The sequence below is a fragment of the Penicillium cosmopolitanum genome, assembly GCF_028827165.1.
Source record: "Penicillium cosmopolitanum strain IBT 29677 chromosome Unknown utg000009l:1.0-9042332.0:1.0-9050551.0, whole genome shotgun sequence".
Classification (NCBI taxonomy): domain Eukaryota; kingdom Fungi; phylum Ascomycota; class Eurotiomycetes; order Eurotiales; family Aspergillaceae; genus Penicillium; species Penicillium cosmopolitanum.
The window spans coordinates 6,885,233-6,911,661 of NW_026622679.1; the positions used below are offsets into that span (position 1 = coordinate 6,885,233).

Sequence of the window (26,429 nt, forward strand, 5' to 3'; positions counted from 1 at the left end):
GAAAAGTTTCAGTGGATCTCTAATCCATAGTTTAGATCTCGTCCTTAATCCATGGGTCACATGCCAATGCATCCTTTACATCCGAACACGAGATAAACACATATCCCGGGAAACCCTCCTCGAGACCTTTATTTCTATACCATATCCTATCGCGTCTCTGGTCCTTGGTCCACCAAAGCCCAAGATCTCCACTATGACCCTTATTCTTCTCATGACCAAAGAGCCCAATAATACAATCCTGGATCATACTTTTCCAGTTCATGCCGGATTCCTCTTCTCCGCCATTAACAGGATCGAATCCAAGCTCTTTCATTATCGCAAAACAGCGGACCATTGTCTGCCAGCAGTATTTGAGATATTTCCCAAGCTGCTCTCGATTTGAAGGGTGTAGAGGATCATGCGGTGGGTCCAATTTCCTGTGAACTGGTTCGTAGTTGGCGAATTCCATGATATCCAATGCTAACTCAACAGGTAGACCCTTAGAGCAGAGCGTCATCCGGACGCGGGTAGTATCAGAAAGCGAGGGCCCATCGGATAGATAAAGAGATGTCGACATTGACAGGTAATCATGAATCGGCTTCCTTCCATAAGGGCCTGGGTGCTCTTGCTCTCGGTCGGTTGCATATTTTCTCCATCTTGGTGGACGTTTTTCTGCGTTCTCTTCTGTTCTTATTCTCTGTTCAACTTGGTGTGGAGGATCCAGACCAAGGAACTGGTTATGCGGAAATTTTCTAACGGTAGAGTAGTGGTCATAAGGGAATATCGCGCAACGATCAATGGCTTTTTGGTAGAAAATCGTGTTGCGATAGTCCTTTTCTGCTCTCCTTTCGGATTTGGGCTCACATAGTTCCGGAAGCAATATTCTACGTTTAGGCACATTTACATCCAGAGCATGTCTCGACCTATCCCTTGCCATCCAATGTAGTTGTATCTTGACTTGAATCCCGTCAGTATCAAAATCCGGCCACGAGATTGATGCAAAGCATGATGAATGGATAGTTGGGACCTACACGACTACAATCGAAACGAACACGTTTATCATAGGTCCTTTTAAGATGCGTCTCTGGATGAGCACAAATACGAAAGAGAGCATCCATCTCTCCGTAAAGAAGCAATGTTTTCACAACTTCGAGATTGAAAAGTACAGCGTTGTTTTGACGAAATTAATGGCAATACTCAATGTTATCGAATTGACGAAGAAATGCAGACTTTTGTCTTTCTTTCATTGGAAGGGGTTCGCATTTGCAGGGTTCCGAATCAGGATCCCTCAAGAAACAGGTTTCGGAAGGGCATAACCTTTGAGACCACCCATGTTTTCGCCATCGCCGAACTGTAGGTGATATTTTTCGAACGGTGGCTTCATTGAGAATCACATCTGATGGCTGGGGAGGGACATCGTGTTGCTGATACTTTTTTTCGTTCACAGACCGCATGCTCCTCGAGATTCTTTACAAAGGCGTCGACGATATAATTCAGGTCAGCAGCTTGATTGGATTTCATGCGTGGCTAGAGGTTTGTTCCGAAGTTGTCCGAAGGTCTTGGGGCTTTCCACTCTAGATTTGATGTGAGTAGATCCCATGGGATATTGTGCGCTTGATGCGCCATGAAGTAACAAGTTGCTCGATTAAGATAGTGGGGAAGAGTGGAAAAAATGAAATAACGGCTTGAATGAGGATGGAATGTGGTGGGTCAATCAGATATTTATTATTTCTACTACTACTACTCTCCGACTCGGAGTCTACACTGGTTGGCACGTTTATGGCCGCCAACTGGAAAGGAATTGTTGCGGCGATTTGACTTATGGCCCCCAACTGATCAGCGGGCGAGTCACAGAAACTGTGTAAAACCGAGAAAAGTGCGATTACGATCCACCCTGGCCAGGTATTACTACTAGTAGTACGATTATATTTCAATTTTAAACAATGATTGCTAGTTTATGGTTTTTAAGTTAATATTACACCGTTATACCTACTATTTTAAACAAAAGTCTTACCGTGAAATATAAGCGGGGCGAACCGCTCAGGTCCTAAAGAAAAGCTCAAAATATGCACAGTCTACTCAGGGAGCAGCTTAAGCAGTGTTACCGTCACATTTTTTTACTACTGGAGCAAGTTCTCAGGCCGACCCGTACTTTGCCCCTCTACCGAAGCCTCCGCGGCTACTCTCACACTAGTGATGTCTTTGGAAGGGCAATTGGTTTGAAATTATCTCTTCCAAGGTTTCTCTGGGTGTGATTATCAGGATAATGGTATAAACTCTGAGTCTGAGTCGCAGATTGAGATCCAAGGTTGTGAAATTCCGGGGTGTCCGTACTAGTACTAGTAGGTAGTAATAATATATAACTACAACTGGCCGATGGTCGAGTGCCCAGGTGCCAACCGTGGAATGGACGGGCCGTGTATACTCTTAGAACTTTGGAACCCAAGATCTCGATGGCCTATAATTAATATCGAAGAACTAGTAACTCGTAGAAGAGCTTGAACTCTAACTACGGAGTACTCAGGAACCAGTGGTTTGTCATTGCTGACAAGAAGCCTTTAATAAGCGCCGTTTATCCGTAATTCCGCCTTGCGCCAAATTAACCGGCGGCAACGGATATACAACATCACCAGTTCCTTTTTTTAGCGGCCCTGCCATGCTTAAAAAACTGCGGAACTGCCCCGTCGATTTGTAACAATCCCGATCATTTTTAACAATTTTATCTACTAGTACTCTCAATCGCCCCGTTTATCATACTATTACTCTATTTAAAAACCCTTCCATCCGCAACTATGGCCACTCGTACTATTCTTCGACCGGCTTCCACTCTCCACAGCATCTGCCGAACACTGGGATCCACCTCAAGACCGCAAACCACATTAATATCGGCCCAACCCCCGTCAATTGCACAGCTATTTCTTCGTCCATTCTCAACTTCTCTCTCCAAGAACTCCCCCGCCACCCCCGCCACCATGACCACCGACGGCCTCCTGCAGGCGACCCAGACCCGCCGCACTATCTACCAGCTCGGCAAGAACAGCCCCGTCCCTGACTCCAAGGTCGAGGAGCTCGTCAACCACGCCATTACCCACGTCCCCAGCTCCTTCAACACCCAGTCCACCCGCCTGGTCGTTCTGCTGCACGAGGAGCACGACCGACTCTGGGATCTGGCCGCTGAGGCTTTCGCTCCCCTCGTCCAGTCCGGTGCTGTCCCCGAGGAGGTCTTCAAGAACCAGACTCTGCCTAAGCTGCAGGGCTTCAAGGCCGCTGCCGGTACCGTGAGTAAATCCCAACCAAAGCTGAACAAAAGGCAATGTCTAATCCATCAATCTAGATTCTCTTCTACGAGGACCCTGCCCACGTCAAGGGTTTCCAGGAGAAATTCGCCGCCTACGCCGACAAGTTCGAGCCCTGGGCTGACCACTCCAACGCTATGCACCAGTACTTCCGTATGTTGATATTTCACCACCCCAGAATAATAAAATAATAATACTAACAATGTAATTCAGTCTGGACTGCTCTCGAGTCCGTTGGTTTCGGCGCCAACCTGCAGCACTACAACCCCCTTCTTGACGCCTCTGTCGCCAAGCAGTGGAACCTGCCTACTGACTGGCGCCTGGTTGCCCAGCTTGTCTTCGGTAGCCCCGAGGGCCAGGCTGGCGAGAAGGTCCAGAAGCCCATTGAAGACCGCGTCAAGATCTTCGGCAAGCAGTAAATTTCGCCCAATGCTGTGCCTCACGCCCTCATGACTTTCTTTACTTTGTTCAGCCCTGAAACGGCTGTAATTGTAGATACACATAGATGCCGTCATTGATGTTCTAGAACCTGTCAATAGAATAGAATACCTACGTGTTTTGATATTAGATCTACAATACCTCGAGCATATAAAATGTCCCCAAGTTTAAAGATGAATTGTCTTTCCCTTAACACCATGAGAATATCAACAGTTCTAATGAAATGTACAAGATTTCCTTCAAAGATAAGCCTCTTCAACCCGCTTCTTCTCCCGCTTCAAAAACTCCGCAAAGGTACTCAATTCAATATTCCATCCTTTCACCTTCTGAAAATCAACGAAAATAGCCATGTCGCGCAAAAGCAACTGAGGTCCCAGAAAAGGATCCGTTGCCATCTTTCCCTTCACTTCCTCATCAGACAAAAAGACAACCTCCATGTCTCGCCCAGTGGCCTGGGCAATATCCTTAATGATGGCCTCTGCCCCCATCATTTGCGACGCGATCTCGACCTCCTTCCCATGGAATCGGATCGGATCGCATACTGCCGCAGCAGCAAATCTTCCGATATCGTAAGGATCAACCATAGGAAGGATCGTCTCGGGGGTAAAAGCCGTTGTGAATTTTCCAGTCTCAACAAAACCCTGATACATTCGAACGAGGGGGTTCAAGAAGTTCGACATGAAATTTCCCGGTCGTAGGATTGTCCAGTGCTCGAATCCAGCGTTGCGAACTTCCTTCTCGATGGATTGTTTGCCGAGAAGGACATTCGCAGCAAGGTTTGTGGGATCCCAGCGAGGTAAGCGTTCGGGATTGACGGTGCCCATTGCACCAGTGTAGATGATTTGATTGATGCCGATCTCTTTTGCGATGGATATGATGTTCTTTGCTTGGTCGAGTTCGGCCGATGGGTTTAGATGATTCGGGGATAGATTGAGAAAAATGCTGGTGCAGTTGGTCATGGCCTTTCGTAGAGTTTCTTCATTGTCGAAATCACCCTCAATCAGAGATACGCCGCGGTTACTGATCTTTTGAGCAGCTTCCGATTGGATGTTGCGAGTGATGGCGTGGACTTGGATGTTTTGTTGTAGAAGGTGGGTGGTAAGAGCACCGCCTTGGGTGCCTGTTGCGCCGCAAACGAAGACAATGGGAGAGGCCATGATGTACTAGCTTTAGAGATAATTGCTTGGATGATTTCTCTTCACAGGCAGGTAGTGGCATTTAGATCTAATTTATGTTTTCTTTGACTGATGTTCAAATAAATCTCATACTGCGCAACTCCGCCGGGTCGGCCCACTCAGTCGCAGTTGAACCTCTCCGATTGGCGGCCCGTCGCCACTTTCTTGCTTAGCGTGCGGAATTCCGCTCTAGGTCTCTGGCCTCATTCATGCTCTTCTTCCATTCCACTTCCTGGCCATAATCATCAGTTCTGATAGGCTATGATGGCTCATCAAGACCCAGCTCCACCTCGAAGAAAGTCTTGTGAGGCATGCAAGACGGCTAAACGGCGTTGTGACCTCGCCTTTCCCGCCTGTTCGCGATGTATCAGCAGAAATTTGCCCTGCAGTTACCCTGGTAGACTACCTGCAGCCTACCAAGATCTCGTGGATGAATCACCTCCAACCATACCCACGAATGCCATGGATCACATGTGGCTCACCACCGCCATGACACATCCTTCGCCAATTCACAACGGCTTGTGTGCTGAGTCGATTTTAGACTCCGCGCCGGAGCCACGAGAGCCTCAGCTAGATTGGAATCAATACGTTTCTGACGAGCTTTCAACCACATCATTTTTTGAAGGCCCCTTATCTCCCACAAACTTTGCCGTCGCTCTTCCGCGAGCGCGATCATTAAGACCACTTTCGGTTATAGTGGCGTCACATCTCCAATTCACCATTGACGTTCTTAAAACCGCGCCTCAAATGATGGTAATAGAGAATCGAACACCATGGTGTCATCAACAATTATATAAAAGCCATAATATGCCACAAGTCATGCAAGGTATAGATTCTCCGATATCCCCTTCATGTTTATTAGTGAGTGCTCTTTTAAACTGCCAGTGCTAACACATATCAATATAGATGCTTACGCATGTTGCTCTCTATACATGTGCAAAAACGACATAAACGCCCCAGTAATAATGAACCTCTTTGATGCACGCACAAGAGAACTCCTCTCAGCACCTGAACCAACCGAGACCCTTGACATCCTCGCTCGCACCCAAGCACTAATCCTCTACCAAATAATGCGACTCTTCGATGGAGACATCCGCTCTCACGCCACAGCCGATGCCTTATTCACAACACTCGAGTCATCAGTCCTCACACTAATGGCGATAGTGCCAACCCCCAAACCCTACGATCCGACCGAACTTCTCCCGCTATCAATGGAAGACGCTGCGACTTTCTGGGAGGGATGGGTTTTGCAAGAATCGGCGCGGCGCACAGTGCTGTTTACATATTACTTTATTCAAATCTTCAAAGTCCTTCAAGGAAGAGTACCTGTGTCGTGTGATGGCAAGCTGGGCCTTGAGCATTCCTGGTATCTTTCGGGTGACTTGTGGAACGCTTCCAGTGCTTTTGATTTCGCGGTCGCTTGGACGGAAAAACAGCACCATATTGTTTATAATCTTGATTTCGAGCCGGTGTTGCAGAATGCACAACCGGGTGAGGTGGATTTGTTTGGGAGGATGCTACTAGTCACGGCTTTGGGGATTGATAAGGCTAAGGCTTGGTTCCATATCAGAGGTGCTATATTATAAAGTCCATCATCATGGATGACCTCGACATAGCGGAAACAATAAGATTATCCGTTGAATGACACATTTACGATTGAAAGTAAAAGAATGCCCCAGAAGTATCAGTCTTCTCTCTCTCTCTCTCTCTCTCTCTCTCTTTTCGTAAATGACTCATCTGCGCTGGAAAAATGGCGGGGCTCCAAGGTTTCCAGTTGGCCGAAGCCTCGTGTCATGATGCAGGCGGGAAGAAAGGGGCTGAAACTGGTGGAAGTACAACGTAGTGCAAGGCTGCAGAACGCCGATCTGACCAGGCAGCTTTAGGCAGCGAGACGCTTGGAATCGAACCCAATAGTGAAGCCCAGAAGCTTAAAGAAGGTGAAGAAAAATATTAATGCGAGTATAAATCCAATGGGAAATCCCCAAAATTATTACTAGTATCATCCGGGAATACTACTAGTATTTCTCAAACAACCAACTCTTTGCGGGGAGACGACTTCTCACCCCACTCAACATGGACCCTTATTTATCCCGAACGCTCCAATCACTCACTCGAAGTAAAATCCACGAGCTTGAGAAACAACGAGATGCATATGAGCTGAGAAAAGTTGAGGCTCTCACGGGCGCGGACCAGTGTCCCACTCTGCGTGAGCGCGTCGAGCATCTCCTAGTCAGTACCAGGAAGCTGCTTCCAGTTTTGAACCGCGACGCGGAAATTTCGAACATCGAACACTGGGTTGATCAGGCACGCTTTGACTCTTCGATCCCAACCAAGAAACTTGAAAGTTTTGAAAAATATTTGCGCAATAAGTTGGAGCCTCATAGCCGCAAGCTCCAACTCGCCGATTTGTATTCGCGTCTTCTGACAGAGTGGATGAACCCACCGTCTGGAGAAAAGGAGAATCCGGAGCCCGCCTCTGGTGACGCTGATGAATTTTTGGTGGTAGAGGAAAGACAAAAGCAGAGGCAGCAGCAGCTCTGTGACCAGTTTGAGGACATGGTTTTCAAATCCCACGAGACGGATCCTAGCGAAATTGAGGCCTTTCTGGACGCTCTATTCCCCGATGAGGAACAAAAGCAACTTTTGAAAAACTTTCGTGATCAAGTGAGCAGAGCCACGGAGTCTATTTGGGAGCAAGAAGATCCCTTCACTGTCGACTCCCTATCAGCATGCATCCGGGGCATTCAATGCGAGGAAATTGTCACTGACGAAAAACAAGAAACATTGAAGCATTTTGTGAACAATAAGGTAGCTCTCAGTGAGATTGCTGATGTTCTCAACATGCGATATGCCGACCTAGTCAATTGGGATTGGCATACAGGTGAGGAGGGCGTACCTGTCTTACCTCGCCAACAATTGAACGGCAAATATCGAATCTGGATGGATGATGATATCCTAGAAACGATTTTCGTTGAGCATATCTGTATCAAGCTGTGTAAGGATTTAAAATCGGCTTTGACTTATCTCATCAGCGACGAAAGAATGTTCAACTTCGTGCAAGGACACAAAATGACCAAAAACGACAAAATCCGCCGAAGATACTACGCCAAATATGAAGCCAGTGGATCCACGGCACAAAAACGGCGAGAAGACTATTTCGAAAATTTCTTCCTAGCAGCAATGCCAGAAGGAGAGGACACTTTAGGAAATCGCTTTGGTGGATACGATGACGACCCCGAGACGCATGAAAGCTCTGCACCGAAGAGTGTGAAACAGAAATTGCTTCGAAAGATAGTGACTGAAACTTTGCTGGAACGTCATTTGAATGGAGAAGCAGCCGTCATTCAGACAGACTTGCAATGGTATGCGACTTCGATTCCACACAGCACGGTTTACGCCTTTCTGGCTTATGCCGGGTTTTCGGATCGATGGATCAACTTTTTCCGCAAATATCTCGAGACTCCGCTCAACATGGATCACTCTTTCGAGGGACATGAAAATCTTGGACCACGAAAACGAAGAAGGGGCATTCCGATTGCACATGCTTCAGAGAAGCTCATTGGAGAGCTTATCCTCTTTTTTATGGATCTTGCCGTAAACAAGGGAACTGGGATGCTGTTATACCGGCTTCATGACGATATTTGGCTCTCCGGAAAGCCAGAGAAGTGTGTTAAGGCGTGGGATATCATGCAGAACTTTGCCAAGATCACTGGACTCGAATTCAACAGGCACAAGTCAGGATCTGCTTATATGGGCGAATCCTGGATGAGACGCGAAGCCACCACCCGTCTACCAGAAGGTCCTGTAAGGATCGGCTTCCTTATGCTGGATATATCATCTGGCGAATGGATAATTGATCATTCCCAAGTTGATGCGCATGTCCGCCAACTGAAAACACAGCTCGATCAATGCAATAGCATCATTTCCTGGATTCGTACTTGGAATAGTTGTATTGGTCGGTTTTTCAAAAACACATTTGGAGAGCCGGCATACTGCTTCGGGCGGCCACATATTGATGCTATTCTCAGTACATATGAGAAAATGCACAAGACCATTTTCGAAACAGCCGAAAACCCAACGCAATGCACAGTCACTGGATTCCTAAGGCAAAAGATCGAATCTCGTTTCGGCACATCCGATGTTCCGGATGCATTTTTCTATCTTCCCGAAAAGCTAGGAGGTCTTGGTCTTCGAAATCCATTCATTTCAATTTCTCTCATCCGGAAAAAGCTCAACAAGACCCCAATTGAGCTGGTGGATGATTACTTGAGTGAGGAACTCTCCCACTATGAAAGGGCGAAGAGGAATTTTGAGAGGACTACCCGGAAAGATCGCCGTGCTCTTTTGGAGCACTTGCAGCCCGATCGCGCATTCGAAGATCTCAACATCATTTCCACAGAGGAGATGGATCAATTTATGACGGTTAATGAATGGAACAAATTGCGCGAAGAGGAAAGCTACTATTTTTCATTGCTATATGAAGAGCTCATGAATGTTCCTACCTGTGTCGGTCCTCGTACTACTGCTGTGGTTAACGATGCCATATCTGATGCTCGTGAAGATTTCGACCTTGGAAATCTGGGGATAGAGACGAAATGGGTTCTTGGTCTATATGCAGAGGAGCTGATGAGAGATTTCGGAGGGTTGAACTTGGTGGATAAGCAATATTTGCCTATGGGTGTATTGGACATGATCAAGGACAAGAAAGTTAGATGGCAGATGGTTTTGTAATTCAGAGTTCCATGAGATTGCTTTTGTGAATTTATCTCTATTCTGAGTTTGACTTTTTTTGAAATGATGAAGTAAAATAATCCAGTCTAAAACCCCCCTATTTCATCATGATACGCTCGGCGTTCTCCTTTCCACCACTCCCCCATTGATCCCAGGCGAGTGTGAATGAAAAAGTGTCTCTCCACAGGTCATTCGAATCAGTTCCAGCTGGTGGCTCCTTCCCATTTCCGATTTTGCCTTTCTCCCTGCCTCCGATAAAGCGAATATGCCAAGGCGTCAATCCTATTTTTTCAAACCCCATCTTCTCTGCCAATTTAGCACTGGCAGGGTTTGCCGCACTAGCTTGCCAATGAATACGGCGAAGACCCAAGCCACCATTCTCTGGTGTTTCGAATGCATATTTCAATGCAAGACCGACAGTATTTGTGGCAACATGGCTGCGCTGGTATGGTGGCAGGATAAGGATGAATCCAATCTCGGTACAGAGATTAACAGGCGACGTCCGAATAAAAGACACGGTACCAGCGAGTTCACCTTCAGGGTCCTCTGGTGACGCGGGGCGTGTTTTATCAATGACCGCAAATGCAATGGACTCAGGATTGGAGAATGACAAGATGTGGCTGGTCGATCGGTCCAGGAATTCGGCCTTAAGTTCGGCCAAAGAGTTGAACGGTCCGATGGGCATGTGTGCATATAGTTCTGGGTGCGACACAGAAAGGCGAAAGAACGTGTCTAGGTGGCGATCGAGATTGAGAGGGATAAGTTTAACACGATCATTGGAAACGGCATGGACCGGGAAATGAAATCGGGAAGACGAGGCCATCTCGACATTCGATCTCGATGAGCAGGGAGATGAATCTTAACCAAACTTTTATGGAGAAAAAAAAGACTTGCTATTCAGGTCCTGTCGTCGCTCATGATGAACCAACAAGAATTGTTTGGAGAAACTCGTATTTCTTAGAAAGCTCGATGAGTCATTCTTGAGCCTTGGTCAACGTCAGCCCTGGAAATGAAGATGACATCGTCAAATAAGTAAACATGGCAGATGTGAGGATGCTCAGATACTCACGGGGATCAGGATACGACGTAGCAATATCTGGCAAAGGAATTAGTAGCGGGTCGACGACACTGGTAGCTTGAGGGGAAGCAGGAGGAGGAAGCTGAGGTGGAACTAGGCGTAGATGCTAAGTGGATGCCGCAGGCGTAAGGCATCCGCGAATGGTAACAACGTCAGTTCGTTACAGCAGAAGATTCATCACAATTCGACCAGCAAAAAGAAAGATATTTTTGTATCTATGTCAACCCAGACTATTAAATGTGAAGGGCGGCAAAAGGGTCTGATTTAGATAGTAATTAATTTACGATGATTTGTCCCAAGGCAATAATTGCAACTAAAAATTCCAGAAAAAGAGTCAATTCACCCACCATGGTCACAATTCCTTCCAATATACAGCAAAGTAACCAAAAAATTGACCGACGCAGGGGTCGAACCTGCAATCTCTTGATTCGTAGTCAAGCGCCTTGCCATTGGGCCAGCCGGCCTGGGATGAGCTGTTCAGCAAAATTTTCGCTATGAGTGGGGGCTGTTGCGGGGCTACGAAGCTACTCCACCTAGAGAATAGAATAATCGCAATAAAATACAGAACTTTACTAGATATATTTAATGATTCATCACCAAACCCTCTTGAAAGGGACAGGGGCGGGCTTTCGGTGAATCTAATTGACTCCGTCAAGAGACACGGTCTTTGTATCGGGGAAGCAAGCTTTTAAATAACAGCCCAGGCGGTTTTCATAATGGCACTATGCGTATCGGCCAATTCCAAATGGAGACAAAAAGCAAAGGGGTCTTCGAGGATTATGAAGCTTGGGTCTAAATACAAATGATCAGATTTCTCAATATGGCGACACCATTTAATCCGGTTTAGTTGCCATCAGAATACCTGGCGTACATAAAACCACTAATGAATGACATGAACGTACCAATATTTGAATCATATTTGATGTACAAAATCTGTCTGATATTAAATTCTGGTTTTATGAGAATATTTGTGAGGATCGAGAATAGCAATAGGAACTACAATCATTCCTGATGATTCCTGGTTATTTCCGAGCAGCAGCTTCGTTTCCGCTCTAAGTCCGACTAAATCCGATCGCAACCAACACGCAGATAATGTCCCAATTATAAGAGAGTAGAAAGTTTCTGATTACAAAATCATTCTTCTACCCAACTACAAAGCTGCAAGACTCGGGCCATAAGCATAATTCCCAAAATCTTCTCGAAATGTCTTCGACAAAGAGTCAACTGAATGCACAACACTGTCGCGACTTTGTTTCGACTCTTCATACCACGCCTTACGATGCCATTAATCCCGCAGCGGTAAATTTGCCTTCTCCCTTTGTTGTATGCATCATTGGAGGTAGAGGTGCAGCCGGAGGGGGTTTGGCACGGGCATATGCTCGAGCGGGCGCATCAGGTCTAATTCTTGCTGCCAGGACTCGCACCGCCCTTGAAGAAACAGCGAAAGAGGTTCGCTCGATAAACCCAAGTTCAAAGGTAATCGTTTCTGAATGCGATATCACATCAGAGAGCCATGTCAAGTCTCTAGCAGAGACCGTCAAGACCGAGTTCAACGGCCGCTTGGACGTGGTTATTGTGAACTCTGGCTACTCGGGGCCGATGATTACAGATGTTGTGCAGGAATCTCCAGAGGACTACCGTAATGCCTTTGATGTGAACACTATTGGCGTTTTCTATGCCGCTCACCACCTCTTGCCGTTGCTAGTTGCGACAAATTCCGCAGCTATGAGCTTCATTGCGATCAACTCGATGGCGGCACCTACAGTGTCGGGTCCTTTTGCGCATGCTCATTACTGTGTGAGCAAGGCAGCACAGGCCCGACTCATCGAGATGATAAATGAACAATACTCTGCCAAGGGAATTTTCTGTTCCAGTGTGCATCCTGGTGGTATGCGCAGTGACTTTTTGAGGGGTGCGCCGGAATGGCTTTTCAAACGTGAGATAATAATTCATCACTATCATTTAAATAAAGTGCATTTTTGCTGACTGTCATCGGTTATGCAGTTCTTGTTGACAGCCCAGATCTGGTCGGTGCTTTCTGTCTTTGGCTGACATCACCCATAAATTCTGAGAGACGACGGCAGGTCTTGAATGGTCGATTCCTTTCCTGCAAGTGGGATGTCGTTGAGCTAGAAGCAAGGTTTGATGAGATTCTAGAGAAAGACTTGCTCAGGTTCCGTCTTGCCGTGGAATAGAGTCTGCGGGATATAATTACACATTAAATAAGAAAATTATCAGAATCTTGTTATCCCTCTTTTAGGAAATGGAGAAGAAAAAGGAAATTAATTTAGATAAAACATATTCAAACACCATGCAAGTCTGAAAGTCATGCCTCATGGCTAGGCCGCTATTGCTTTCTCATTATACTCCAATCTGAGCAAGCACATCAGGCGAGCTCCAGAAAGCACATCTCTTCGCGAGGTGCTCAGAGGTATCACCACTACCATCGATGGTAAACATCTCACCTCCATTGGGACCCCCGATGATCCTCACGCTGGGGCTCGAATGAGTCAAAGCATCAGACCAGCCAGGTAGCGTTCCATTTCTGTGTGATGGATCCCCTGAGACAGCAAATGATGCCCAGCTAGCACTCATCTTTGACGAGATCTCGACGTCAAGTGGAGTCGCAAGGAATGAATACCTCGTCTTGGCCTGATTGAAAACATAAGGGATGTCACTGAAGTGTGAAACGCCGAGGTATGATGTCTGCTGCTGTTTGTATAACGGGGTGAACATAGTCTGGTTCAGGATATAGAGATAGTTTGAAGTGCACGACTTGGAGTACTTTTTATTCATTTGCACCAAATGAATGCTCGGGCAAGTAAACTCATAGTCACGGGACATTTGGCTTGCACGGAAATACTGAGCCGAGATATTCTCACTCGGCATGTCTGAGAATGATGAAGGTGGGTAAAGAGCAAGAGCACGTTGCATATTTTCCTTGGAGAGATCCGGAATTGACGAGGAAAGGTATTCGATGACATCCGATTCAGTCTTGATGCTTGATGGCGTAAAAAACGACTGGTCATCTTCAGTCCAGCCGGTTATAACGTCAATATCATGCGCAAAGCGACCAGAAGACAGAAGCTTTGAGGGACTATCAGGAATAAAATCGGAGGGTGCGGTAGGCACAAAGATGTCGAAGCTCATCGAACCCTCAAAGCTGAATTCATATTCCAGTGCAGCAGGAAGTAGCTTTTTGAGAGGGATCTTCCGCAAGCAAGCAAGCTCATCAATACCGACCGAAGAGCTACAGTTGACTTTCTTGATGAACTCGGTAGTGCGGATAATAGTTTTGTTGGTCGCAGTACCTTGATCAGCCGAAGCACTACCGGACTGCATAATCGCTCGTCTAAAAGGAGCCTTTTCCTTGCCTCCATATGCCGTGATCTGGAGACCAACGCCAGTAGCACCGTCACTTTCTCCAAATATTGTCACGTTGTCGGGATCTCCCCCGAAGGCAGCGATATGTTCTTGTACCCACTCCAATGCAAGTCGCTGGTCGCGAAGTCCTGCATTTAAAGAACGGGATTCGTTGAGAGCCTGGGTAGCAGCAAACCCAAAGATACCCACACGGTAATTCATTGCAACATAGATAACTGGATATCCGTTCTGCCCCGCTCCATTGATCAAAGAAGTCGGATCATATGCTGTGTCGTAAATCTGACCAATGGAATCCCCACCTCCGTAGATGAAAGCCATGACAGGGAGCTTGTCTTGATTGGATTTCCGGGCGGGTCGATCGACGCGCAATGTAAGACAGTCCTCGGATATACGAGTGACATTATCAAAAACTTCCAGTCCTGGTATTGGGACTTTTTGTTGTGGGCATGCGGCACCTGGGAGGGATGCATTTACCACCGACCCTGAAGGATAGCTGAAAGGTTTGGGGGCGGCAAAGCGGTTGTTGCCTGATGTATCTTCGGCAAAGCGAATGTTCATGAATGATTCGACATTATTAGCTGATGTTCCTTCGAATCGGACATTATTTGAGTCTCCAAGAACGACTGTAGGGTGCGACCTGCGAAGAGGACCTGCAGAGCCGCAAGTTGATATGGCCAAGAAGGCGAGAAGCCCAATCGTACTAGTAGAATATGTCATGCTTCAGGATTTGGAAAAATCGAGAGATCTAGTATTGAAGTTGCGTATAGATGAGGTAGATAGATTTTGGAATTATATGGATATTTCGACTGTATTTATACTTGGTGGGACTGAGAAAAGGAATAGGAAAAAACAAGGCCAGCTTCAGACTTGCAAATACGAGCGGTACGCCCAAAAATAAGGTATATCGAAGTTCGATCCAGTCAGCGCAAGCGACCTAACCGAATTCAGAAACCATCGCGGTCTGAGAGAGGCGCAGAGGGCTGAGAGCCCCACTCTGCTAAGCATTTTGGGTAAGCATCTTGCATGCCGCTTTGGGAAATTGGCCTTTATATATTATTAAAGTTTCATCAGCCTAACTAATGTAGGGGCCAAAACTAACTTGAAAGACAGTCTAAATTTGAGTTAGTAGCTGTGGTGGTTATTCTTAGGCAGCGACTTCAAAGATTAGGCGCCCCATGACAAACCACAGAAACACCTTGGATGGGGCATATACAAGGGGCGCCTATTGGTGATTCCATATCAGCGACGACGCATCGGACTCGAGCGGATATAAGTGTAATACCGTCTCCCTTGCCTTATGTGAAGTGGCATTTTAAAACAGGATACCGACCCGAGTATGCAGATGCTGTATCTACTCTGCAGACTCATGCATGAGGGCTCTTCCAAGGCAGAGCTCGGTGCTAGCCCTGGATTATTCGGTGAGATCAAAACTGGATTCGAGCATCAACAGACCCTATTAGTCCATGGGTCTAGTCATATTTGCTAGTATATCAAATCCACAGAGTTCAATGTATGTAACACAACCCTACCTAGAGTATCGTTAGTCATCCAGACAGAGCCACTTACGTTCCCTCACCGCCCTGCGCCACACTGACGTCAGGTTAGCATCCCAGTTCACGACCAAGTTCCCGTTCCAGCTCAACTGCCCCAGGGAAGCTTGGATTCGATCATGTCAATGCCCAGCACTCTTGTGCTTGGTCTTGGTCTCGCTCCTGCTCCTCTGCATCCCCACAATTTCCCCTGACACATGCGTCATGAGTTGATTGCGCCCCCAACACTGCCTGCTTCCCCGACAATGCCCTCTTCCTCCTACAAACAAAAACCAACACCAACAAGATCACTCAGAAATATCATACTAGCAAAGGCCCCCCTTCTGCACCTCTGAGATATACGCCTTTGTTATGCGTCCACCGACACGGGGCTGCGTGTCCCTTTTGTCGGCTACACGAGGCTCCCTATCATGGCGAGGCATGACGGCACGACCTCTGGCCGGTACTACAACTGGGTTAATTGGCATCCACTGTGGCCCGCAGAGAACTTCACTCAGTCAATTACATATTCTCTCCCGGAGAGCTACCAGTGATACCCTTTCGACGCAACTCCGATCGGATCAAGGTGGATTGAGTGTTTCTCTACTTGCTGGTTGTCAACAAGCTCGGTACTTCAAAAAGGCAAACTATGTGGAAAAAATCGGTGACAATGAGAGAACGGAGGAGTTATTGGAATCCTTGGAGGAGAAGCATAACGAAAGAAAGACTGGCTCCTCGCGACATGTGTTAGACAAGGATGGGAAGAGGCCTTCGACAGAAGGCCAGGACAAGAAATGGTCTGAGGATATGACGAAAGGTAAGCCGATGATGGGGTCTCGAAAGTCCTCGCTAATCATAGCTAACACGAATAGGGAAACTGTTGACAACACCATCCCGACTATTCAAGCTTATCATCCCTTTAACAACGGTCGACAGCCGCGATAGCGATAAAGGTATTACTGGCATCCATCAACAGTTCCTCGGTAAACAATTCTAACAATCGACAGGCATCGAACCAATAGCTATCCTTATCCACCCCCAGCAACCATTGTCATACCTCGAGCGATTGATCCAGTCCGAAGTTCCCCCCCATAGAGGGAAAGCTCGAAAAGCTCCGCCCACCAGCCATATCCTTCATTGCTCTCCAGCACGAAGACAACGCGATCAAACCAAGAAAAAAGATCGACGAGCTTGAAACCGACGAAACTCGTCGTGTGGCGGTGGAAAAGCAATACAGCAATGATACGCCTGTCCAACGTCGACGCTCCCGAGAGGAAGATGCCGAGATATACAGTTACCCGCGCAAGACAGATAGCAGCTTGGACCCGCTAGACGGCGCGCCGGAGCGATTTGTCCGGTGGTCGCAAGCGACGGAAATCGGGGATTTTGTTCGTGACGCTGCGCGGGCGGGCGAGTTCATCGTTACGATCGAGGGGGCACCAGCGGGCCTGGGTCAGATCCGAGTTACGGTGCCATCTTTCAATGAGCGCACGTACTTTCTACGACTGCGAATGCGTAAGCTCTCACGACGGATCCAAAGTATTGCTGAAATCAAGACCAAATGTGACGAGCTTGCGCATCGCGGGGCCCAAAGAGTTGCCATTGGTGGTTTTGGAATCCTCTCGGTCTGGTGGTATAGTGTCTACAAATTGACTTTCGAGACGGATCTAGGATGGGATACTATGGAGCCTGTGACATACTTAGTCAGTTTGTCAACATTGATGGGTGGTTACTTGTGGTTTTTATATCATAACCGTGAGATATCATACAAATCCGCGCTGGACTTTACAGTCAGTACGCGCCAGCGAAAGCTGTACCAGCAGCATAACGTCGATCTTCAGCTTTGGGAGTCCTTGATTGATGAGGGCAAGACTCTCAGGAGAGAGATCAAGAGCATTGCTGCCGAGTATGATGCGGAGTGGAATGAGCGGTCTGACGAACAAGATGAGCGGGTCACAGAGGTGTTGCGGTCGAATCGCGGCGAGAAGGATGGGAAAAATAGGGACAAAGATGATAAAGACGGCGACGACGATGATTGAATTGGGATTCATTAGATCTGCATTCTGGGAATTGGCTTTCTACCATTTGCATTACTTGCATTACTCTCCTCTGTTATACCCGGTCATAACCACCGATCATCTCGGGCCACTATGAACAACCAACAAAGTAGATTCAGAAAACATGGAGCATTACAATCTAGAGTGTCCCATTTCGCACTGGGTCGTAGTACCCTTTCTTCGGCGAGGCGGTTTCTTCGTTCTGCTTTGCTTTTTTCGGATCTACTCGTAACCCAAGAGAATTAGCATCTTTTCCTTTTCCAAAACCCTGTCAATATCCCTCCAAAGGAACCGTTGCATGTCTTACCAATCTCTGCGCCGGAACTAGTCTCCCCCTTTCGCCGATTCCGATTATTTCTAACATCTCTGGACCGAAAAACGCTATACAGCAACCAACCCGAAACCCAATTCGGTCCATATTCGCCATTCGTTCCACCACGATCGAAGAGTGGGCGTGTGAGAGGGGCTGCGTTGCGCCAAATCTCCGTTATCGCCCAGCGCTGTCTATCTGGTCGAATATGGTGCCAGAAGAAAGGAGGTCGCGTGGTGGGGTCGGCACGCACACTATCAAGGAGATGTGAAGTATCCTGATGCATGCGGTTATAAACTATGATTGCTTCATCCTGCTGGGTGTTAGAAATGTATTTGGAACGGGTTTGTAAATGTCAAACTTTTTGTGTTTGATGAAAATGTAGTACTTACTCGCATGGCTCGGTAATACTGTTCATGTTGTGCATCCTGTGGGTTCAGTCCTAGCGCTAGCATAAATTCTTCCTTGGAGACTCGAGGACCGACAGGTGACATGATGACTGTATAGGTGGCGAATGATCAGGTACGTATTGTCTAGGACTAATGCGTGTTGAAGATGCTGTGCGTCGTACTCTGGTGCCAGGTATATGTGCGCGGAACACCGTCGTTGAGAGTAGAAAAGTGTGAGGAGACCGAGAGGGAATCTGTGACGGTGGAAATACAACTGAACACCGGAGGTCTCATGAATTCTCGGGATCTTTATAGCATGCCCCAGAAGTGAATGACCTCAAACAAAAGAAAAGCGCAGAAGCAACTCCCTCAGCGGCAATTAGCCCGAGCATGTACAAGATTTCCGTTGAGGAGCGAACGCAATCGGATCTCTTTTGTGACGGGATAGGACAGAGCAAGCGAACGGACGAGTGTGTGGACAATCAAGCAGGAAAGCAATGCGCAAACCAAGTGGGTAGGCGAGAAGGCGAGATCTAACAGGCGTAGACGCACATGCAGAGAGAGCCTGCGAGTGAGATGTCGAGGGTGAGGCAAAACGGGTAGCTATTGCCCAACGGCTTTTGTTGGCATGGCAAGGCAGGGCTAGGGTCCATGTGTCTCCGAGACACGCAGACGGGAATTTACTCGACTGGTGATTTGACATCTATCGTAAAGTGTAAGAACTAGTCAGACGAGAATAGATCGAGTTCACAGACAAGGACTAGGGGTGGATGCTGAACGGGATAAAAAAGCTTCATCTTGAACACCTGATCTTGCTAGTTCTCCAGTATCCGTTGGGAATTCTAATTTGTATAATCCAGGTTGCTGTAGTTCAATGCGTCTACAGGATTTGCTGCATCGTGGAGCGGCTGGGGTTGTACAATGCGCCTTTTCACCCATCTCAATCCTCGCGGAACTCACATTATGTCTACTTCAAGCTTGGCTAATAATGAAGATACTTGACTACGAATGTGGCCATGAAGTAAGCAATTTTCTGGGTTGACTAGTCCGCTCCCGAAGTGCTGTCCGAACGGTTAAGGTCCGGGCCGTGTGTGCATTTGCTCACTTCGATAGAAAACCACGAGACAAACGGGTAATATGGTTAGTAACGAACAGACAGGTGCTGCGGTTGTACACCCTGTCCCAATCTTCCATGGACATCTCGCATCAAATGCAAACACCATAAGACACGAAGTTGGGATGGAGGGACTGAGCGTAGCTTGGTCAACTGCTCGAGGGAAATTCTGATATCGAGTCCACCATCCGAGACAAAAAGGAGGGAAGTTATATGCGGTGTATGCATTGAGTCGTTCGACCTCGGTTTGAATATCGGGTAGAGTCGATACAGGGGATGCTGCAAGGCCTCAACGAGGTGGGTGTTGACCAATTTTCAGGAAGTATGTGAGTATCCGTAGACGGCTCGGGTCAAGTTACAATAAATGTATAACAGTCAATAACAACTCCGAAGAGGCTACCTAGACAAGCCGTAAGATTCTTCTTCCTCGAAATATTCCCCTGCAATATTGATTGAGTATTAATGCCAGATCCAAGAGCGACCATCTGAAGCACCATCTCATTTCTGAACTTCCCCTGGAGCCGCTAGCTGTCAGAACAATCTTAAAATCCAGCTGTCTATCTGTATCAGGCCGCGGCTCAGCGAGAGAAAAAAAGACTTGTTGGCCATGCCGTGTGACGCACCAGGCCGTTTCCCGGGCTCGTGCGCAATATTTTAATCTTGCGATAAGAAAAACGGCCAGCCTACTTGCATCTGCATCGGAAAGATATCCGTGCTGACTCCTGTGAAGCGTGCATGCAGTCTGGGGAATGCAAGCTCTTCGCCTGTGTAACGTGTACACATCGGGGCCGGGGGTGGTCTTGGGGCTGCTTGGGCTGAAGAGGTAACAAAAACATAGATGACTCTAGTATCTACTCAGACTTTTCACCAGTGAATATCAATGGAATTCGAAGTTTATTTACCTGAAAGACTCGATCCACCAAAAGTATTCTTCAATACGAGAGAAAATAAGACAGAGCATGATGAATCTATGAATAAGGGAAGCCAGAGGGCAGTTTCCCCAGAGCTGAAGACAGAAATACGGTATGGAAGATAATTTGATCAGCATTTCTATATGAAATCCAGAGAATGGACAGCTGGGATATCGGTGGGTTGTAAAGGAAGACGAGGGAGGTACAATCATCGTGGGCGGGTAACGCAGGGATGAGGACTCCCATCGGAACTTTTCGCATCGCCATTCACAGGAGATAAAATGCCTGGAAAAGATACGTCGCGTGTTTTCGTTTTCATTCCTGCACGCATCCGTTCCTTTCAATTTTTTGACAGCGATATCCCAACCTCAAACCTTACGGAACTAATTTCTTCAAAATTGTGATCGCCAACAACATCAGCAACCCTTACTACTACCAACCCCAAATATGGAAGGAGCAATAATTGAAGCCTTTTAAATCTCGATTGATGGAAGACATCAACGTCGCACGGCCCTCCACCACACCAAGCCTAAACATGCACGTTCCCGATATCCCCGTTTTGAAAGCCCCCATTCCTGCATGCAACTGCGGCTGCAGGCGTGGTAGGATGTCAGATTCCCTCCGTAATCTATGGGACCGGGGTTCTTCAATATGACAGCTAAAAGCTATACTTGTCAATTTGGTATTGGTGGCTGGAGGCTATGATTTCTACTACTAGACAGCGAATCAAGTGTCTATTGCTCCATCTACGGAGTACCATCAGATATTATTAGGTATAGCTTCATAGGTGGAACAACGATCCGTTTTTGTGCCTGGAATAAAAGATAACAACAGAGGTATTCATAATTAGTACTAGTAGAGAAGATCTTTAACAGCTAAACATGCTCCGCAATCGGACGCGGTCAATATTACTGGGTCCTACCATGCCAGAATACCGTCGTGAAGTGGCTACGTTCTCATATTATTCTTAGAATGATGAGGAACTCGAAGTAGTATACTTCTGAATGAATAAAAATTCATCTAAAAATTATTCCCGCTCAATCGCAGTATAGAAAAAGAGGGTTGCGACCAGTGTGACGCAAAGGATGAGTCTAGAGAAAACAATATCTACTACAACTTAAAATTCACCGCACTTTAGTTGCTGGGAGAGACCCGGCACATACGTCCATCTTCCGAGACAGTCCACTCATCAGAGCCAACGGCAGTCAAGCCATAGAAGAGGTGGTGAGGGTCATATTTGGCCTTGATGGCACGCAGCTTGTCATAGTTCTTGCCATAGAAAGCCTTCTGGAAGTTGGGCTGGTCGAAGTCGGCCTAGAATCGATTGATGGTTAGCATTTGTCATAAATCGTTTCTTATAATTAAGTTAATAGTATACCTCATTAAGATAGGCTCCTGACTCAGGAGACAGGTTGCTCAAGCTGGGAACCAAGACATCGGTCATCAACTTCCGCTTCTCACGCATCTTCTCTGGCTTGTTGAACTCCCATGGAGTAGACATGAGAACGTGGGCAATCGCGCCGCGCCAGGCCGGGTTCACAGCATTGTAAACGTCACCAGTGACCTCCTCGGTGACCTTGACACCGACAGTAGTGAAAGTGGCGCCGTAAGAAAGCACATTACGAGCCGCCTTAGTCAGTTCGTGTCTGGACTTGGGACTTTCAACAATCGAGCGGGGAAGAAGCCAGCTACCATACTGAGCGACTCCAATTTCAACAAGCGGGGTCTGGGCATTGAATTGATCAAGATAGTTGCTGAATTCCTCGGCTTGCATCTCATACTTGATGCCAAGCTTCGTGAGTCCGTCACGGAAAGGCTGGGTAAGGCTCTTGAGCTCCTTCAGAGAAATACCGGGAGCGGTCATGGGGGAAAGAGAGAAAGAAGCGTTGGTAAGGAAGTTCAGACTCATAATACCACGGTCCACGTAGGAAGGCAGGTGGGTGTTGTAAAGTTCAATGGCCTTGTAGAAGGTTTCGTCGGAGATACCGTCGGTGGTGAAAGTGAGGTTCAGGCCAGACACATGGCTATCCTGATGAGCCTTGGAGGTCATGGACCAGACAACACCGTAGGTTCCACCACCGCCACCGGTCAGAGCCCAGTAGATGTCACTATTATGGGTGCGGTTTGCGGTGAGGAATTGACCAGTACCGTCGATAACCTCCCATTCCAGGACCTGGTCCGCACCAAGCCCGTGCTTTGAGGCCAGAGACGAGTGACCTCCTCCCTGACTGTATCCGCCTGCGATGCCGACAGTGGGACACTCTCCGCCGACCATGCGCAGGCCGAGCTTGCGGGCTGCTTCATAGGCCTCGATTCCCTGAACACCGGCGCCGAGCTTAGCAACCTTTCCGGTATAATGCTCGTCCTTCCAGTTCTTGAACTCAATGTCCTTAAGGTGGTGTGTCCAGACCGAAAGAGCACCAGCGCCAGTGGACTTTCCGTTGTAGCTAAGAAGAGTCAGTAATGGTCAATCAAAGGTATTGGCTGGGAGGGCAGCATACTCATGACCGGTGTTGCGGATGATAAATCGAATGTTGTGCTTGGTGGCGAACCTCAAGGTCTTGGCCACATGTACGGGCGAGGAGACATTGACTGCATATTTGACGAAATTTCCAAGGGTGCATGGCTTGGAGACAGGGTGGTATGGGTCGCAGGTTCCATTGGTGAAGAAAGGAGCCATGAAAGACGACGAGGATTGATAGCTGAAGAATCCATCAGTTAATTACGCCTCGCACAATATACATGACTCTAAAAACTTACTGCTCCTCAAGGAGAAGCCATCCTTCCTTCAAGGCCGCACACTTCTTGTCATCGTATGAGGGGACATGACAGGGTGTTGCGAGAGGGACGGTGGCAACAAGACGTCCGTCAACAGATTGGTTGAAGGCTTTCCAGGTCGAAACGGAAGGCCAGCAGTCATCTCCGGGGAGGCAACGGCACGAGGAGCTCTCAGATGCCGCAATTGTGGGGGCAATTGCAGCAAGACCGAGGAACGCTCCGATCTTGAGGGTGTTGAGGGACAGCATCACGACTTGTTGTCCAGCCTCGTATTCCGTTGCAGGGGATGAGAAGAATTAAGTTTTTGGCATGTACTTATTTACCCAGCGTGCGGACATTCCGAGCTCGCACACATGCTCTTTCAAGCTAGTACGAACTAATGCAGGAGATGCACCGGCGTAGAAGTTAGGGATGTCCAGGCCTCCCTAATGAGATGTAGATCTGCTGGCGCGAATCCTTCGGACCCACCGCGGGTCGAAACGACATTTTGTTCTCCAGAGATTCCAAACTTTGAGCCACGCGGTGACAGGGATCATGACTCGTGTCCTGCTTCTCAGTATTTCAACTCAAAATCAAGGCATCTGAAGCCCAGTTAGCCGGGCGTTGAGAAAGATTCTCCGACCCCTTCCTTGCTTGGGGTGCCGGTATGTCGGCCATTGCGGAGACTAGACTTTCAGCCCCCAGAAAACATGGAAACCCCCGTTTACTTTTTGGATAAAAGGAAGTGTAAGCAATTCAATCCACTTGTGTCCTCAAACATGATCAAGAATTGGTTTTCGGTTGTACCATTAGTATTTGATACAGTGGTAACTGATGACGAACAACAAATACTGCGAGAACATCCACTTGCGCCCACTTAAGCTAGTATGGTCACCCCATACTCCGTGTTTATCACTGTGCTCGGACATATGCACGATGTCTACTCCGTACTCCATAAACAGTTGCCTTATGCAAGACTCTGCCGACATTGCCTAGCACAACGCCGATCCAAATCTTCAATTCTGTAGCAGCTGTCTCACGGCGATACCTTTCTTCGGAACTCCGCCGTAGGACAATCCATTCATTACATCCGAAGGATGCACTAGAGACGCATAGCCTAGGTCCATCGACCCAGCAGCCAACTAGTATGAACGTGGGCCATAGCGTCAAACGCCTCCACATCGCTGAACCTTCGAAACACACAGGAACGGTCCGACAGTCTCGGTTCATATGACAGTCATGACAGCGGCCCTAAATCTTCAACTTTAAGTATATTCTGCCTCAATCACTTGTGCTGCATTTCACCCTCGCGCTATCTATCCAAACTATACGCACTCTTTTATTCGTTTTTATACATTTCGCAACACTCAACATGGGGGAGAAAGTCGGCGTGATTCCTCCCCCAGCTGGGGTGACGCCTGATTTCGACTATTCCAATCCATGGGATTTTAAGGAAGATTTGATCATTGTTGGCATTGGACTGACTTTGAGCACGCTCTTCTTGGCTATGCGAATTTATACTCGAGCGTGCCTGCTATCTAAATTTGGATGGGATGATGGTGTGTCGATATCTCTCTAAATGGATTGCCTCGGTGCATTGCTAACTCTCTGAACAGTATCGATGATATTAGCCTGGGTAAGGAAAGCCGATATGACAATGCGATCTCAGCGACTCGAAACCCCTAACACCCTGACAGGTATTCTCCTTGGGAACGCAAGTCGTATGCATACGTATGTGCTACCTTTTCTCACCACCACCACAACCTTGGAAGACAATCTTTCTGACATGATTTCGCAGACGGCTACCGCTTCGGTGGAACAGGAATCCACATGTGGAATGTGACTCCAGAGATGTTTACCGTCTTCCAAAAGGTATGTACTCAATAGATCTATAACCATACCAAGCCGACTAATATTCCCGATGCAAGGTCATCCTCGCCGCCGCTGTTGTCTACGTCCCAGCCCTCGCATTCGCCAAAGTTGCCCTCATCATTCTCTACCACCGCATTGTGAATAAGCAACCAATCTACGTATGGTGCCTTCATATAATTTCGGCCGTCGTTTGCGGATACAGTGTTGCCATCGTCTTCGCTTTGATCTTTGCATGCAATCCCATTGAAAGAGGATGGAACGCTGCAATTACAACAGGCTATTGCGTCAATCGCAATGGCTTGTATATCGCAACCGCGGTCACAAACATTGTCACCGATATCGCTCTCTTGGTGCTTCCTTTCCCTCTTGTACTCGGCCTGCAGATGCCGCGTATCCAAAAAATTGGACTGCTTCTGATGTTTATTGTTGGTTGCGCGTGAGTGCCTCCTCCCCATCTCCGGGACAGGCTGCTTGGTTATACACCCTCAAGATATTTAACTAACTCTGGAACAGCACACTCATTACAAGTATTCTACGACTCACGACCTTAATCGCTTATCTCAAGACAACCGATTTAACATACCAGCTAGCTCCATCCCAGCTCTGGATGTAAGTAATACTAGTACTCCGCCTATGTGGATCATACTAAGAACTGATAATTTCTCTTTTACAGCTACGTCGAGGCCAACCTCATCATCATCTGCCCCTGCCTACCTTTCCTCCGCCAATTTATGCGCCGCTACTCACCCGCCTGGATCGGCGAAAGTGGTCGACGCTATTTCCGCGAGTACAGTTCCGGCACCACGGGCCTCTCACGCAGCCGTCGCAAGCAGGGACTCAGCCGTCTACATGATGATATCGCTTTGGCGGAAAATGCCGGAAGCACACACAGCCAATCACATATTGTCAAAGAAGTTCAATGGCAAGTGACGGAAGAGCGAATGGAAGCGGGATCTTCACGTAGTGACGCACAATTTCGTCGGGAATAACGAAATTCAGGGGAGAAAAAGGAAAAAAGGGGGCAGGGAATCAATACGGATCGGAGTTCAGATTAATCGCCGCTCGGCTACAATGTAAATACTATAGCGACAAATAATAATAACTGACATGAACTCACCATCTTCTCTCCACTTGTTACTTCGATTCAACGCAAATTCCGATCTAAACAGGCCCCCCTGTTTGGCAAAGTTACCGCGTGTCTGGTTGCCGAACGCCACGCAATACCGGCGGAATACTCGCAAGGCCAAAATTTCCTCGATGAATCCGACAAAACAGATGATCCTTCGGGGTCTGAACACTCTTCGAATTAGGCAAATTCCCATCTTCAAACAACGGATTCCGCCGATCGACCCCACGCCACCATCGTCCGCACTAGCGATTGGCGCAATGAATCCCCCGGAAAGACCGCA

At 47.5% G+C, this 26,429-nt stretch overlaps 12 protein-coding genes across 12 annotated transcripts; 6 read left to right on the forward strand and 6 right to left on the reverse strand.

Annotated features, from left to right (window-relative positions):
- Positions 1 to 31: 31 nt before the first annotated feature.
- N7509_010662 (uncharacterized protein) lies at positions 32 to 556 on the reverse strand (the record flags this gene model as incomplete). Its single annotated transcript, XM_056635299.1, has 1 exon — positions 32 to 556. One exon carries the CDS (start codon positions 554 to 556, stop codon positions 32 to 34), a length of 525 nt encoding a protein of 174 aa, XP_056485919.1.
- Positions 557 to 2,771: 2,215 nt separating this feature from the next.
- On the forward strand, positions 2,772 to 3,694 carry N7509_010663 (nitroreductase family protein; the record flags this gene model as incomplete). Its single annotated transcript, XM_056635300.1, has 3 exons — positions 2,772 to 3,257; positions 3,314 to 3,428; positions 3,489 to 3,694. 3 exons carry the CDS (start codon positions 2,772 to 2,774, stop codon positions 3,692 to 3,694), a joined length of 807 nt encoding a protein of 268 aa, XP_056485920.1.
- Positions 3,695 to 3,952: 258 nt separating this feature from the next.
- Positions 3,953 to 4,870, reverse strand: N7509_010664 (NmrA/HSCARG family protein; the record flags this gene model as incomplete). Its single annotated transcript, XM_056635301.1, has 1 exon — positions 3,953 to 4,870. The coding sequence occupies one exon, from the start codon at positions 4,868 to 4,870 to the stop codon at positions 3,953 to 3,955; it is 918 nt and encodes a 305-aa protein (XP_056485921.1).
- A 282-nt stretch (positions 4,871 to 5,152) lies between these two features.
- Positions 5,153 to 6,474, forward strand: N7509_010665 (Zn(II)2Cys6 transcription factor domain-containing protein; the record flags this gene model as incomplete). The annotated part of the gene is made up of 2 exons (XM_056635302.1): positions 5,153 to 5,714; positions 5,795 to 6,474. The coding sequence occupies 2 exons, from the start codon at positions 5,153 to 5,155 to the stop codon at positions 6,472 to 6,474; spliced, it is 1,242 nt and encodes a 413-aa protein (XP_056485922.1).
- Positions 6,475 to 6,961: 487 nt separating this feature from the next.
- On the forward strand, positions 6,962 to 9,619 carry N7509_010666 (reverse transcriptase; the record flags this gene model as incomplete). The annotated part of the gene is made up of 1 exon (XM_056635303.1): positions 6,962 to 9,619. The coding sequence occupies one exon, from the start codon at positions 6,962 to 6,964 to the stop codon at positions 9,617 to 9,619; it is 2,658 nt and encodes an 885-aa protein (XP_056485923.1).
- Positions 9,620 to 9,716: 97 nt separating this feature from the next.
- On the reverse strand, positions 9,717 to 10,442 carry N7509_010667 (GNAT family N-acetyltransferase; the record flags this gene model as incomplete). The annotated part of the gene is made up of 1 exon (XM_056635304.1): positions 9,717 to 10,442. The coding sequence occupies one exon, from the start codon at positions 10,440 to 10,442 to the stop codon at positions 9,717 to 9,719; it is 726 nt and encodes a 241-aa protein (XP_056485924.1).
- Positions 10,443 to 11,900: 1,458 nt separating this feature from the next.
- Positions 11,901 to 12,892, forward strand: N7509_010668 (SDR family NAD(P)-dependent oxidoreductase; the record flags this gene model as incomplete). The annotated part of the gene is made up of 2 exons (XM_056635305.1): positions 11,901 to 12,633; positions 12,702 to 12,892. 2 exons carry the CDS (start codon positions 11,901 to 11,903, stop codon positions 12,890 to 12,892), a joined length of 924 nt encoding a protein of 307 aa, XP_056485925.1.
- Positions 12,893 to 13,058: 166 nt separating this feature from the next.
- N7509_010669 (carboxylesterase) lies at positions 13,059 to 14,798 on the reverse strand (the record flags this gene model as incomplete). Its single annotated transcript, XM_056635306.1, has 1 exon — positions 13,059 to 14,798. The coding sequence occupies one exon, from the start codon at positions 14,796 to 14,798 to the stop codon at positions 13,059 to 13,061; it is 1,740 nt and encodes a 579-aa protein (XP_056485926.1).
- A 1,184-nt stretch (positions 14,799 to 15,982) lies between these two features.
- N7509_010670 (uncharacterized protein) lies at positions 15,983 to 17,649 on the forward strand (the record flags this gene model as incomplete). The annotated part of the gene is made up of 3 exons (XM_056635307.1): positions 15,983 to 16,427; positions 16,483 to 16,585; positions 16,686 to 17,649. 3 exons carry the CDS (start codon positions 15,983 to 15,985, stop codon positions 17,647 to 17,649), a joined length of 1,512 nt encoding a protein of 503 aa, XP_056485927.1.
- Positions 17,650 to 17,806: 157 nt separating this feature from the next.
- Positions 17,807 to 18,471, reverse strand: N7509_010671 (uncharacterized protein; the record flags this gene model as incomplete). Its single annotated transcript, XM_056635308.1, has 3 exons — positions 17,807 to 17,889; positions 17,975 to 18,293; positions 18,370 to 18,471. 3 exons carry the CDS (start codon positions 18,469 to 18,471, stop codon positions 17,807 to 17,809), a joined length of 504 nt encoding a protein of 167 aa, XP_056485928.1.
- A 3,054-nt stretch (positions 18,472 to 21,525) lies between these two features.
- N7509_010672 (FAD-dependent oxidoreductase) lies at positions 21,526 to 23,417 on the reverse strand (the record flags this gene model as incomplete). The annotated part of the gene is made up of 4 exons (XM_056635309.1): positions 21,526 to 21,705; positions 21,770 to 22,838; positions 22,893 to 23,093; positions 23,152 to 23,417. 4 exons carry the CDS (start codon positions 23,415 to 23,417, stop codon positions 21,526 to 21,528), a joined length of 1,716 nt encoding a protein of 571 aa, XP_056485929.1.
- Positions 23,418 to 24,520: 1,103 nt separating this feature from the next.
- Positions 24,521 to 26,009, forward strand: N7509_010673 (uncharacterized protein; the record flags this gene model as incomplete). The annotated part of the gene is made up of 6 exons (XM_056635310.1): positions 24,521 to 24,707; positions 24,765 to 24,869; positions 24,947 to 25,020; positions 25,077 to 25,456; positions 25,534 to 25,629; positions 25,694 to 26,009. The coding sequence occupies 6 exons, from the start codon at positions 24,521 to 24,523 to the stop codon at positions 26,007 to 26,009; spliced, it is 1,158 nt and encodes a 385-aa protein (XP_056485930.1).
- Positions 26,010 to 26,429: the final 420 nt, after the last annotated feature.